This window comes from Tachypleus tridentatus, chromosome 9, assembly GCF_004210375.1.
Source record: "Tachypleus tridentatus isolate NWPU-2018 chromosome 9, ASM421037v1, whole genome shotgun sequence".
Classification (NCBI taxonomy): Eukaryota; Metazoa; Arthropoda; class Merostomata; order Xiphosura; family Limulidae; genus Tachypleus; species Tachypleus tridentatus.
In genome coordinates this window covers 67,104,139-67,119,254 of record NC_134833.1, presented here as the reverse complement: position 1 = coordinate 67,119,254, position 15,116 = coordinate 67,104,139, and the positions used below count along the sequence as shown (strand labels likewise).

The 15,116-nt window shown below is 29.4% G+C and overlaps 1 protein-coding gene across 7 annotated transcripts in view; it reads left to right on the top strand.

The window, feature by feature from the left end:
* The window catches only part of msk (importin-7 msk), a 57,451-nt gene that overhangs the window by 30,561 nt on the left and 11,774 nt on the right, over nt 1-15,116 (top strand). For all 7 annotated transcript variants that reach the window (XR_013013820.1, XR_013013819.1, XR_013013818.1 and 4 more), the window contains 7 exons: nt 1,274-1,371; nt 5,640-5,732; nt 6,386-6,469; nt 8,326-8,462; nt 11,357-11,502; nt 12,547-12,609; nt 14,798-15,034. Coding sequence is in view for 4 of the 7 variants with exons in the window: in XM_076454660.1 (XP_076310775.1) it covers nt 1,274-1,371; nt 5,640-5,732; nt 6,386-6,469; nt 8,326-8,462; nt 11,357-11,502; nt 12,547-12,609; nt 14,798-15,034 (858 nt within the window). In the remaining 3 variants the exon portion in view is untranslated. The remainder of the gene's footprint in view (nt 1-1,273; nt 1,372-5,639; nt 5,733-6,385; nt 6,470-8,325; nt 8,463-11,356; nt 11,503-12,546; nt 12,610-14,797; nt 15,035-15,116) is intronic.

Here is a 15,116-nt window from a genome sequence, read left to right as displayed (position 1 = left end):
GCCTGGCATGTAACTGTCTCATCAGACATGTGGAAAGTCTTTGAGATGATATATCATACATTCCAGAAGAATGGATTTGTCTATTTTACTGGTTGGTATTGCAAGTGTAAAATCACATTGTAAGAAGTGGTTTGAAAACCAGATTTAAATAAAACAATCAAAGGGACGTGATGAAGTGATTCTTGATGACGAGAAACCCACTTGGAATAAAAAAACAAAAATGTGGTGAAGCAATTCTTGATCATGAGAAACCCTCTTGAAATAAAACAAAACAACGAAAGGGACATGGTGAAGTAATTCTTGACGATGAGAAACCCACATGAAATCTAAACAAATCTGTCTAGAATGTAGTTAGTTTTGAGGGTATATGTACACATCAAGTTATTGTAACTGATCTCTCTAGGATGTAGTTAGTTTTGAGGGTATATGTACATCAAGTTATTGTAACTGATCTGTCTAGGATGTAGTTAGTTTTGAGGGTGTATGTACATCAAGTTATTGTAACTGTTCTTTTTAGGATGCAGTTTTGAGGGTATATGTACACCAAGTTATTGTAACTGATCTGTCTAGGATGTAGTTTGTTTTGAGGGTATACGTACACCAAGTTATTTTAACTGATCTGTCTAGGATGTAGTTTGTTTTGAGGGTACATGCATACCAAGTTATTGTAACTGATTTGTCTAGGATGTAGTTTGTTTTGAGGGTACATGCACACCAAGTTATTGTAACTGATTTGTCTAGGATGTAGTCAGTTTTGAGGGTATGTGCACACATCAAGTTATTGTAATTGATCTCTTTAGGATGTAGTTAATTTCAAGGTTGTGTACCCATCAAGTAATTGTAACTGTGATCTGTCTAGAATGTAGTGAGTTTTAGGGTTACGTGTACACATCAGATGATTGGAACTGCAGAGCATCTAATGTGATCTGTTAGAAATGTTAATTTTGAAACACAATCTTATCCTGAAAAATAAATGAATTTTGGTTATAATTATTTTTTTGCCACAGCTACCATAAGTTTTTAAAAAAATGTCTGTCTCATCTTTAAAAAAATTATATCGAAATGAAGTTCATAGTTTAATTTTGTCACTTGTAATTATTGCAAGAATATAAGCACTGCAGAGATGTAAACAGTTTTGTTTTCATCCATCTGTGCTGTTAAGTTAATAATAATGTTTATTAATAAGTGTTTTATAAAGAACACTAAAGCACCAGACACTTCAGTTTTAAAGTGCTAGAAAGGTAATGTTTTAAAACTTTTTTTTTTGTTATAGACATGATGCCAGCATTACACAACTTTGTTACTGTCGACACTCCTGCATTTATTAGTAACCACAACCACCTTCTTGTAATATACGATATGTGCAAAACAGTAAGTATCATGGCAAGATGTTTTATATGTATTGTTAAACTTCGACATTAGACATGTATGAGGTATTATAAAGTAATTGTTGGTAGGTTTGAGTGAATTCTTGTTGCTTGCTATATGTACATCAAGCTTTAGACAGTTTATATTTGATTCTGATTAATTCTATCTTAACAGCAAGCTGAAATTTCTTTGATTTTGAGTTAAAGAATTAGTGGACAGCCAATCATATTATAGCATTTTTGTGTAAGGAAACAAAACTGTGTGTAACCTTCCAATTTTTTCAAAAAGAACTTCCAATATTGAGAACTTGTGAAATATGAATGATGAATCATTACTAAGTATGAAATTGTACAATTGGAGTCGTATAATATCTGGGGTAATGCCAACATTCTTGTGTTTCTGAGCAAATGTAGATGCCTGTGTACTGCTAATGTTCTTATGTTTCTGAACAAATGTAGATGCCGTTAGATTAAATTAAAATTATTATTCTTGAAGAGAAAATAGTGAACAGAGTGGATAAATGGGACAAAATAAAATTCCACTTGTAGATATCAAGCTAGGATTTGATAATATAACATGTCAACTCTCTTTGATAACATGTGTTAACTCTGATAATATGACGTATGTGTCAACTCTGTTTGAATTATTCTAATGAGAATTGTTTTCCACACCCACTTGTTCAAAACTGATGAATTTGCTCTCTCTCTGTGGGCACAACTGTATTGGCTAAGTTCATGACTCTAGATTGGGCTCTAATATGTTTTGTATATCTTCATGAAGTTATACAAGCTTACAATAAACATTAAGACTTTTTTTGGAAAAATGAAATGGGAATTTTTAATGAAATAAAACAAAACATGAACATGAGGCATTAAATGGTTCAGAATTTTTAAAATTCCACATTTAGTACAAAAACTGATTACATTGGAAATACGATACAATTTGTAATACACAAGTCAGTCATTTGAATATAAAAATGTAACGAGAGAATGAAAAGTATGAAGCACAGATGAAATGGTTAAGTTAAAGTAATTGAAATCAAAGATCTCTTGTAAAGACAGAAGAAAGGATTTTATGTATAACATTTCTTTTTGTTAAATGTTCACTTTTATATTTGGCTGCTGAAAGAAGTTGAGTTGGAGAGAAAAATTGGTTGTCCTGTTTCTATATTGTAATGGCAGAAGTGGAAGGGTTTGTAACCTTTCTTTTAGTTTTTATAGGTATGTCTGTATGTTTACATACTTGTACTTTAAGGTGTCATTTGGTTTTACCAATATAGGATGCTTTACAGTGTAAGTAGACAAGCTGTGAATTATGAATAATAGGCAAATGATCTTTGTAGAGGATTGAATTTTTAGTCTGAAATTAGGTTTAAAAATAACATTAAAGTCACTTTGGAGATAGTAAAAGTGACAATGTTTTCAACTGTCTTAAGAGAGCTTTGCTTCCCCAGTTACAGTAAGGGATGTTCGAGTTCAGTGGATATTTCACACGAGAAACATTTTGGTTGCAAATAAGTTATTTTCTCCAAGAAATACTTAGGATAGCTGATTTAAAAATAGATTACTTAACATGAAAAGTTGTAGATTCTGAAACATTTAATAAAGCTTTACATTATTACCATGGTTTACTTTATTTTTAGTGAAATATTTTCACTAAATATTTCTCCATTAATATATGGAGTTAAGGGTTAGGCTGCTCCAAGTACAAAGTAATTTTCTTGATAACATTAAAATTATACTTTTTTCATATGAAATTTCTCAGATTTCATTTACATAATCTCTAAAAGCTCTTAAATACATCTTGTTTTTTAGTTAATTTACCCATCTTCTGTTATTTTCTCAATCTTAATTTAACTGACATTTCATAAAAATATGAAATCAAAATTTTTTTTTTTCCAAAATGACTTCAGATCGTAACATGAAACTCCATCTGTTTATTGTCAGTAGCTTTAGCTCTTACCAGATGGATCAGAGGAAAGATCATGTCATTTTGACTTGCATTCAAAAGTTTATTGAACTACTGTTTTAGGAATTTATTTCCTTAAATTTATTATCAAACTGTAGGTTATAATCTCGTAATTTAAAATCAAATATTAAACAAATGCACCTGAACATTGGTTTTTGTGTGTTGCATGGTATGTTGAATGAGCCAGTGTGATATCAAAATGCTAAGTCTGTAGCTCTGTATGAATTACAAATTCGAATTACAGATATTGCTAAGCTAGGATATAAAATAAAAACCTTTTATCTTTTTTAATCGGGAAGCTATTGGTATATTTAGTGAATCAAATAATGCCCCTCACCTCTTTCCATTTTTCGAAACTGTATCTTATGTACATTTCTATATGTGACATGAATAATCAATCAGAAGCTCAAAATGTTCTCTAATTTTTCTACACAATTTTCAAATATGTATCCTATCCTTTTCAAAATAAACCTTTGAGCTAGTAAGTTAGGCCTTTAGTCTGTTCATCACAAATTGTTTTTTAGATACAAATACAGTTTAGTTATTAAAATTACAATGGAATTCTATGGCATCAGTGAAGTAATTTGATATTTCTGTTGTTCAAATGTATACCTAAAACCTGAAACATTTCATGTCCTCAGGATGTGAAATTTGGAAAGGCTTAGTAACCTAAGGCAAGCATCAAAGGTAGTAACTGAAATATAATTGTGTGCTACATGTATATATTTATTATTATATATACTTTAAGAAAAATAAATTAAAAACTTGTTTCTAAATAGTAATAATCTGTATACGAATTTAATGTATAATAATTGAAATGTGACTGTATATTACCAAATACAATTGAACTAAATCACAGCTAAGACAGGTCACTTTATAAAAACTGCAGGTCAGTTTTATATTATGATACAGTAAGATAAGTACATGTGTGCCATGTCATTGTAACTTTTGTATTGTTAGCCAGGCATGACTGAAAGGTCAGTATAATAAAAGTAATAAATCTGTACAGACTTATAATGTTATGAGATTTAAACTAGACTAAATATATGTTTTTGTTTTATTATCTGTGGTCATTCTAGAATAAAAACCAACATTTCTTAACAGTTTTTTTAACCATTTTAGAATAATAAAATAAAACCATGGGAAAAACAAGAAATAAAGTACTAACCTGGGTCTTCTTTCCTTCTTTGCTGTTGAACATACTTATTTATACTAATGGTATTTTATGTTCAATTATTTAATGCACCAGAGAATTCAGATCAGTAACATGCAAAAAGTAGACATTGTCCAATAAGTATCAATTTTCCTTTGCTTCTAATTATGTGATGAGGACGATTGGAGATTCAGCTAAGCTGATAAATGTGTTTCCCACAGGAATAAAGTTTGAACTGGAAGAGAAATAGACAGTTTTCTTTACAGAAAATAGTAATGTTATTTGTCATTTGATAGATTAAACCTTGACTTTCTATTGGTAATTTGTAAAAAGAATGTGATGGGTGGGTGTGGCAAAAGTGGTCTGATTTTTTTTAGTTTATTTTGATGATATTGAAGGCTATAAAAATTATGCTTGGTTGAACAATTATAACATTATAATGATTAATTTTTGGTGAATTTCATATTTCTTGGAGGAGTGAAAACTAAAATAGATATCTAGAGAGTAGATGTTAAAATTCTCATAACAGGTGTAATGGAGGATTTTGTTTTAATATTGTATTTTGAAACATAAAATTAAACTTGTATAACATTACAATATGAACTGATACCAAAATATTTGTATATTAAGATAATAATAGACTTCAATTACATTTTAAATGTAACTTAGTAAAACATAAGAAAAGAATGCCAGTATAGAAAGATTTAAGGTCCTAGTAGCAAAAAACTGTGCAATAGCTTTATCTGAAACTTGGGATCACATCTTACTTTGGATAGAATCTCATTTTTAATCCTAAAATAATTAACCGTGTATCATACATCGAGAGAAAATTATTCAAAAGGTGATGAAAATATGATTTTTAATTATTTGACTTTTTACTTTACTGTATTGAAGTCATTTTCAACTAGTTTATTTTATGAAGTAATATTACTAAATAAACAACATATGCAATGAAATAAATTGACAGATTAACATTTGTAACCATAAAATTTTTACAGTAATTTGCTTTATAAGAACCATAAATGGGCAAAACTGTTAGTTTCCATGTACAAAGTATATAGTTGTGTGACTATCTGTTTAAATGTTTTGATCTGACTATAAAAGAATCTGTGAAATTAGTAAAATGTTTACAGTACAAAGCAACTTGCAGGTGTTGACGGGCGATGCTTGCGAGGACGCTGAGTGCCATGCTGCAAAACTGCTGGAGGTGGTGATTCTTCAGTGTAAAGGCCAAATCGATCAGGTATGGATACAATGAATATATTTCTTGAAGCAGAGAAAAACCAATGCTCCTTTTGAACATTTGTTCTTCATGCTTAAGTACTTTCAAAGGGCACCAGGGCTCTGCACTTTCGACTCATATTCAGATGGTTGTGAGTCTGCTGTCCTTGAATGAGATAATTTACCCCACTTGTTCCAGTTTACAGAGCTGTATGATGGGTACATCAGCTGTTAGTTGATGTCTTGTACTTGGAGAATGACTCATAATTCTTATTGAGTTGTGAAACCAGAGTTTGAAAGCATGAGCCTTATATACCTTGTAAACATGTGGCAGAAATTTAATTTACTAACTCAATTTTATGTACCTTCAAGAAAAAATGTGGAAATTCTGGGTAAATTTTAGTCTAAATGACGTTTGAATATTTCATTAAAGTATATTCTTTTTAAAACAGTGTTTTCCTCGCTTTCAATGTATTGGATTTGAGCATCTCAACATCTGTTTTATTGATATTAGCTCAGTACAAAAAGTAGTGTAAAGAGTCTTGTATTTTGAAGCCCTTAAAACCTTTTCCATACTTATTCAGTTGTGTACGACTTTAAACTGTGTAAAATGTTAAGTTATTTTGAAACACAAAGGTTATGTTAAATGAAACATTGTTTAGTTCTATTTTATAGTGTATTCCTTCATTTGTGGAACTGGCTGTTAATAGACTTCTTCGTGAAGTAAAGACATCAGAACTGAGGACCATGTGTTTACAGGTAATTTTTTAGAAAGTAGACTGAATTTCAGACCTTCAGTTTATAGGTAAATTACTAGGTTTTTTAATAACTTTTTAAAACTTGTATTATATGCTATTTACTGTCTGTCTAGTAAAATAAATTTAGGGCTAAGAGTTTTCTTAATTTAACTTCTATATTAACCCTTTCTTGAACCAGTCATCTGATTTTTTTTTTTCCTTCTCACAGAGGAAATATTTAACTACACTTCATAAAACAGGAAAATCTTACTAAAACTAACTTAAGTTGTACATAGTTTTGGCATTAGAAAAATCATTATTTGCAGATTTTCCCATCATTTCTAGATTGGGAAATTTTAAAAATGCTGTTATAAAAAACTGTTTTAGAAAGACAAATCAGAATACTTGATTTTGTTTTAGAATTTAAAATGTTCTAAATGTTGATCAGAAAGATCCATTTCATATATTTAGTCAGTTCCAATTTAACTGATATTTATTTTGATACTTCAAGATTACAGTAGAATAACTTCTAATAAAAACTTGTAAAAACACAATAAAACTTTTAGTTTTATTGCTTGTATAAAGGCATTTTGCCAGTTTAGATAATATTTTTAGTGGAAATTTTGTCTAATAAATATACAGGTGGCCCAAAAGTATCTTTTTATTTTAAAATTTAATAATAAATGAACTAAAAAAATAAAACCATATAGTTTTCAATATCTTGTAATCCAAATCAGTGTATCTTATTGACACGTCTAACTGATATTCAATTTCAGTCTGCTTGCTGCAACATTTCCATAGTGATATTGTTTGCTATAAGTTTGTGATACATGATGCTCTTAGGAATAGAGTAGTTACATCTGGTGAAGTCTGAGGTCACAGAATTGGTCCACTAATATATTGCATGATAGCTGTTTAAGTTGGGCTACAAGATATCGAAAACTACATGGTTGTATTTCTTTATTATATTTGATAATAAGGAAGATAATTTTGAACTGTGCTTTTGTTTTTGTAAATTGTATGTACACAGTTTTGAATGCTGTAAGCTTTCAAATAATATTCAGTAGCTAAGGACTTGAGTCATAGGAATATATTACCTTTTTATTCCTACCTCTAAACTTAAATTCTTTACACAATAACATGTGCTAGGAGGAAAATTTTACTAAACTTTGAGGAATGAACATATCTAAAGAACCCTTTATAAAATTCACAGATCTGTGGTTTGTTCCTAACATTTTATGCTACATTTCATCATTCTTTTTTCAAACAAGCCAGATTTGGTCACTTTCCCACAAAACTGTACATTGTCTCATGCTGTATTATTCACATTGTATTCACACAGTTTGTCCAGTGGTAATTAAATGTTGGCTATAGTAATTTTGGAAGTAAAGTTTTATTAGTTATTGTTTTGCAAACACATTTGAGGTCACAGTGGAGTAAATATGACCCATTTAGCACCATAAAAGTTTAAACTATATTAAAATGTGAATGTACATGTTAAAATTTCTTAATGTTTAGTAGTGTGATATTTTAATCTTAAAATATACATTAATATAATAAAAATAAATTAATTAAGCTTAACGTTTTATTGTCTTGCATAGGAATTTTTAGGAATTGTTTCTTACAAAGTAAAATTGTATTTGTACAGAAAAACTTAAAATACTGAGTTTTCTTGTTCTGGATTTGTATTTCAACCTCTGCACTTAGAATCATTTATGGCTGATAAAGTGACCATTATTAACTGATATCTTTGAAAGTGGTCAATAGATTTTCATTTTCCTTAATTGCTGACACATTATAAAATTTTTGAATTATATTTTAAATTTGTTAGACTTTTAATTGAAATAAATTGAAAGTAATTATCTTATTATTTTATAGGTGGTGATATCAGCTCTGTACTATAACCCTTCTTTATTGATTGAGACACTAGAAAAAATTCAAGTACCAAACACTACAAGTTCAGTTACTGCACATTTCATTCAACAGTGGCTTCATGACACCCAGTACTTTATGGGGTAAGTACAGCCTAGTTTCTAGTGTACACACACTGTTCCTTAGTTGCTTTATGATGCACAGTATTACCATAAGTCATTCTTGAAACTCATTTTATGAAATTACTGCACTGTAATGATACACTTTACCAAAGCTGGTCCAGCAAACTGTTGTACTTTTGTCAAACTTTTTTGGTAGCAGTTTTGTTTTAGCAATATTTGTTTTTTTGTTATTGTAATACACATGTCTAAATCTGTATGAAATAAATGTTTTGTATTTGAAAGGAACTTTTGCACTAGGAAAATACATAATTTGAATACAGTGAGTTGTAGATGTCAAAGTCTGAACATTGAAAAAAAAATGAAATATGGGTCAAATATGAAACATTTGTCATACAGATTTAGACATATATATATATATCATGGTAACAAAACAAATACCACTAAAACAAAACTGGTATCAAAAAAGTTTGACGAAAGTACACCAGTGTATCCAAATATGGATATAAGGTATTCAGATTTCCATATATCCATATTTGGTTAGGCTTCCTGTAAACTATCATTAGCAGTGTGGGAGTCACATTGCTGACAGCTTATTTGACTTTTGTCACAAAATTTATATATAATTGTGAATAGCCACAAAGCATATGATTGTCAGGCTTATCTCATCAAACATTTTGATGTATTGGCTTTATTTTATACATAATCTAACATTAGTGTGTGGCAAATGGGGTGAGTGAGTTGTGGAAGACAGTCAAGTGTGATTAAAGAAATAGGTAAAGCACTGAAAAACAAGTTCAAGTTGGTAAAAATTCAAAATTGTTTGAGTGGATTGTTTATTTGTTTTTTGTTTAACGGTAAATTTATTTTTTATTCAAATACTTAAGTACATTTGAGGTGGGTTTATACTGACAGCTTCAGTTTCAACAAGTATCAATGTGTTCGATGTAATAACACTTGTGTAGGTGAAACAAAACACAGCAAAATCACTGCGGTCAAAGAACACAATAATCCTGTATTGCATATATACAAATCAAGCACAAGTAAACTTCCAGTTAACAGTAACAACTTTAAAATATGTAATAAGAACAGCATTAATAGAAGAAAAAATGAAAGAAGCATTCATTATTCATCAGATAAGTCTTTTACAGATAAAAAGTGATATTTTTAATCAAACATTTTTTTTCAAAGATTTGTCCAAAAGTATATTGTTTAGTTTTTGGTTTAGTTAAGTCTGTGTGCATTGTGATTTTGCTGTTAAAATTAAGAATACTTTCCTCATGTCAAAAATCTTATTTTCTTTGTGTCATCCCTAAAACCTCCTTAATCTTTTATATCTCTACCTTACCTCAAAATAGAATTACTCAGTTTAAATGACATTGTAACAAAAAAAACAAACTATATTGACCCTTTTTTCTTTCTGGAATAACTTCAAATTGTAACAAGAAACTGTTCATTTATCCTAAGTAGCTCTAAGTTTGTAATAGTATAATTGACAGTTATGTTTAAATTTTGTTTTTATTGCCCGTTGAACTGTGTCTAACTACCGTCAGCACTATAAACTGTAAATCACTCTGAGTACGTGCAGCTGACATTTTTATATCAAATTACATTATCCATGAGCCCCTACATGCAGCTCACATTATAATATCAAATTGCATTATCCATGAGCTGCTATGAGCTGCTCACACATGCTCTTCATACAACATTTTAATTACATTATTTTATCTAATTTAATCTTAAATAACCTAAAACGATCCTTATTTTTAAATTTTAATTGTTTATATAAATAAAGAATAAACATGAAATAGAATGTGTAATCTTTTTTTTTACTTGCCATTGATTGTCAAAAAGTTAACTCTGATGTTTTATGCTAATAATAGTGATACACTTAATTTTTATGTAATTAAATAATGCACCAAACAATATATTCTAATAACATGCAAAAATTTGATAAATTCTCTTTCCTCTCAAAATTTTCCTTAGTTTCTAACTATGCAGCAAGAGTTAATACACATTTGTCTAAGCTATTCATAACTTTCTCACGGGAACAATGTTGGTACTCTGAGTGATATTGCTATTTAACTTTTCAAAACATAAATGTATTTGATAGATGAAAACATTGACTTTCTACTGGTTGTTGGTAATATATAATTAAAAGTAAGAGAGGACTATTAGTGAATGTTTTTAAAGAAAGGATGTGACAGTGGGTGTGGCAAGAGGGATTTTATTTCAGTTTGGTTGCTATGTAACCAAACATATTTGAAGACTATAAAAAATATGATTTGCCTGAGCAATGACAATTTTATAATGAGTAATTTATATTGAATTTCATACTTTTTTTAAAGGATGGTGGATGAAATATGGAAGAAAAGATACCAAGAGAAAAGTGTCAAATGTGTTATGCTAGGGGAAACTCAGGATTTTTTAAAACCTATTGCCTTTTAAAAGTATGAACTTAACTTATACTATAAATTATGGATTATTAGCTACATTTTGCTACTGTTCTAATTGGTATAACATAAACCAAAAGTAATTAACTAACATTTTAAGCGTAAGACACTGAAACTGTCATGCAGTGAAGGATGCCTTTGGTGATAGGGTTAAAGATCTCATAAGTTGCTTTAACCATTTATTATATTGTTTCCTGTTATAGCCAAGAAACACCCAGCTGTCTGAGGTGCTTGTTGTTTCTTGTAATATATTTCAACGTTGTAGTAGACAGTACTGAGATTGGTACAGCTATTACTTGCACATTTTACTCACCAGAGGGAGCCTTGCACTTCTGGGTGATTTTGTTCAGTGTATTTATGTTGGGCATCAAACAGTATGTGTATGTGTAGTTACTTTTATACTTAATATTTAACTTAATTGTGGTAAGTGCAACTTTATAAATGAAGTTTCATTTTCTTTTCCAGATTACATGATCGCAAACTGTGTGTCCTCGGACTCTGTACATTAATGAATACATCCTCTCTACGTCCTCCCATCGTCAATCAGTGTGCTAATCAGATAATTCCATCTTTGCTTCAATTGTTTGAGGGTCTGAAGAAGGCATATGCTTGTAAGTATTCTGTGTTGTACATGACATCAGTGACTAGTGTTGTAACTAACAAGTTACATCATGAAAAGTTAATAATATGTATGAAAATTTCAATGTATTGGTATACCTTTCTTGTAGTATTTTCTTCTCAGTTTGTTGGAATGAAGAAATGTAAATTTTCAAATCAGTATTTCTCCTATTTGCACTTTTGCAACAGGTCATGGGTCAAAAACCATGTCATTATGTTCATTGACTTGGATCCAAAATTTTATTGAATTATTATTTAATGAATTTGTCAGTAAGTTTAGAATCAAATTGTAGATTATGATTCAAACTTCAATGTCATATATGAGTTATTTTGTTAATATAAAAGTAAATATTAAAAGAACACATTTAAATATAGAATTTAGTAAGTTGTGGTATGTTAAATGCAGCACTGTTTAAAATTAGATGTTTGTGATGTCAAAATACTAAGTATAGTTTTGTACAAATTAGGAACTAAAATTACTAATATTTACAAGCTGCAATATAAGAGAACCTTGTATTTTCTTATTCTACTGAAGTAAACATGATGGTCCTATTCTGTTTTTTGAAATGGTCCCTTATATACACTTACATGGACACGTGAATAACCAATGAACAGCTTAGAATGTTTCCAAAGTGGTTTTTCCAGCTATTTTAATCTGTTAAAAGGCTACCTACCACATTCTTTTAAACCAAGATTTCAAGAAGGTATTTTATAAAACAAAAATACATCTTAGTAACTAAGCTTAATAGATTGTAGTGATATCACTCTGATATCAGTGTGGTTATCTATGATTTTTTGGTTATTCAACTGTGTAAATGATACATACACCAAAAAGTTTTTCACATCCTGCAAGTGTGAAATTTCAAAATATCAAATCTTTATTAGCTGGTATTTATTGTCCTTCAACATCTTGTAGCTATCTGATGGTCATTGTGGACAAATCGTGCTGTAATACACATAATTAGCTTTTACTACCATTTTTGTCCTGTCTATATATATTGAGTTAGTTTTTTACACAAGTAATGTTCTTTCTTTAGATCGTGCTCAAGAAGAGGATGATTCTGATTCTGATTCTGACGATGAAGATGATTATGACCCTGGTTTGTGATATTTCTTGTTTCTCTAACAATATTTATTGTGTTTTTGCTTCATTGTAGAGCAAAAGCAAAAAACAGTTACAGTAATTTTTTTCCAGGAACAAATTTGCTATGAATGATATGTTGAACTTTGAATTTCTGCATTGGTTTCAAGTCCATTGATTTTAATTAGTCTTTTTATCAGAATTGCTGCTAATATGTGTAGAAAGAAAAATATAACTGAGTATTAACATAAGCCTGTTGGTTTATTGTTAATTGCTACTATATATTGGAAGAATGTTTGGTAATTTTTTTTAAATGTGTAGTTTTTGTGATTGTTTTATATAAGATTTTGACATGCACTGAACTGTTTACAAGTGACAGCATTTTCAAATATTGTCTTAAACAGTTTGCACCTTTTGTGTAGTACTAGTCATATTGTTTTCTACAAGTCACCTAATTATTTGGCATAAATACAAAATAAGTGTTTTTAGTCATATGAAGGTCAGAGGATCAAATAATCAGCAATAAAATAATTGAAAATATTAGGGGCACAAGACCAAGGCATGTTTGTTTTTTTACATTAAAACAGCAATTATTTTTGGAAACTGGTGACTTGATTTTACAGAAGCAAGTAGTGAATGAATATTAGTGTTTTTTAAAAATACAAAACAAACTATCACCCAGGAAGTACTGTTTTAATCGATGTACTTGTGCATGTTTTGTATTATTTAGTACAAAATATCGTAAGTATTCTGAATAAAGGTTTACTTGTTAACATTAATAAAAGTTTGAAACTAAACTGAGTCTCATATGATGTTGTGGTTAGAGCTCTTGTTCATTCTAGTTTCGGAGAATTATAATATCAATATCAGTCCCACTGTTGGTATAGAGCAGCCCAAGAGTTGACAGTTGGTGGTGTTAACTGGCTGCTCTCTTGTACCACTTAAGTTAGGGATGGCCAGCACAGATAGCTCTCGAATATTCTTCAGCAATGAAAACAAATTACAGTGGATGGAAAATAAAATACATAGGGTTTATAGGTGTTACTTTTTTTACTTGCTACACTTCACTTATCTTCAGGCTTAATTAACCTTTTCAACTTTGGTTAAAATATTGTAGTGTGTGCATGGAAAGAAAGAGAAAAACAATGTATATGGTGTCTCAGTACTTTGATTGTCAACTTTATTTATCCTATCACCAAATAGTCAGACGTCCACAATCTGTTAGAAAGAAGGAACTGTAAAAGTGTATATATTAATAGCTTTTAAACATCTGTGATGAGGTGGTGAACATCATTGTGGATTAAAATATATAATGTTAATAAATTACAAATACTTTCAAAAGTGAAGCATTTCGACAAAAATAAGTTCATAGCTTCAGTAAGACGATTTTATAGAAGTAAAGAGATCACAAAAAAAATGTTTCATTATAAAGAAAGAACAAAACTCTTAAAAGTTTTTAGAAATATTAGAATATTAGAAATTGTATATTTTTAAACTTGTCTACATTTTTATATATCTGTTTTCTAAATTAATAATGAACTGTTTTTTTAACTTTATTGTGATTGTTGTATGCACTAACTACTCAGTTAGGAGCTGTTGTGTAATCTTAAAGGTATATCTTGAATAAAAAAAATTGTCTGAATTTGATGTGTTAAGGATAACTTAAGTTTAATTCTTTTATACCGTCAGAAAAGCTTTTAATATGAAATTATAAAGGTTTTTCTTAACTATGCATACATTATGCATAATAAGCACAGTTTTAAAACTTGTGATGGAGGAATATTGTTAAAGAACCTTTAAGGTTTTTACTACATGTACACAAAATTAATTGTGAAATGTTTTCCTGGAAGAAGTGTTTGAGTTATAGAAAAATTATTTTCTATTGGAGTTAATAAGCAATAACTAATAATAATATTGGTTTATTTAATAAAAAAATATAATAATAAGGGTATAGTTAATAAACAATAAGTGGTAGTAATTAAATTGGTTCAGTTAATGACGAATGACTGGCAACAGTAATTAATGTTCATCTAGTTAATGTCGAATGACTGGCAACAGTAATTAATGTTCATCTAGTTAATGTCGAATGACTGGCAACAGTAATTAATGTTTATCTAGTTAATGTCGAATGACTGGCAACAGTAATTAATGTTGATTTAGTTAATGACGAATGGCTGGTAACAGTAATATTTACTTATTTAATGAAGAAGCACTAGAGAGTGATGAAGATGAAATTGATGATGAAGGAACAGACTACCTTGAAAGACTGGCAAGAAAAGCAAAAGCGAAATCTCCTTTTAACATCACATCTTCAACGATTGAGGATGATGATGATGACGATGATGAAGAAGGAGAAGAAACAGCATTAGAAAGTTACACAACTCCAATTGATGATGAGGATAATTTTATAGACGAATACGTAATCTTTAAAGATGTTATTTTAAGTATGTTTCAAAGTAACTTAACTAAGTGTTTAGTGTTTAAAAATTTTGAATGCTTTTTATGTTAGGAATTTTTATTTCAAAT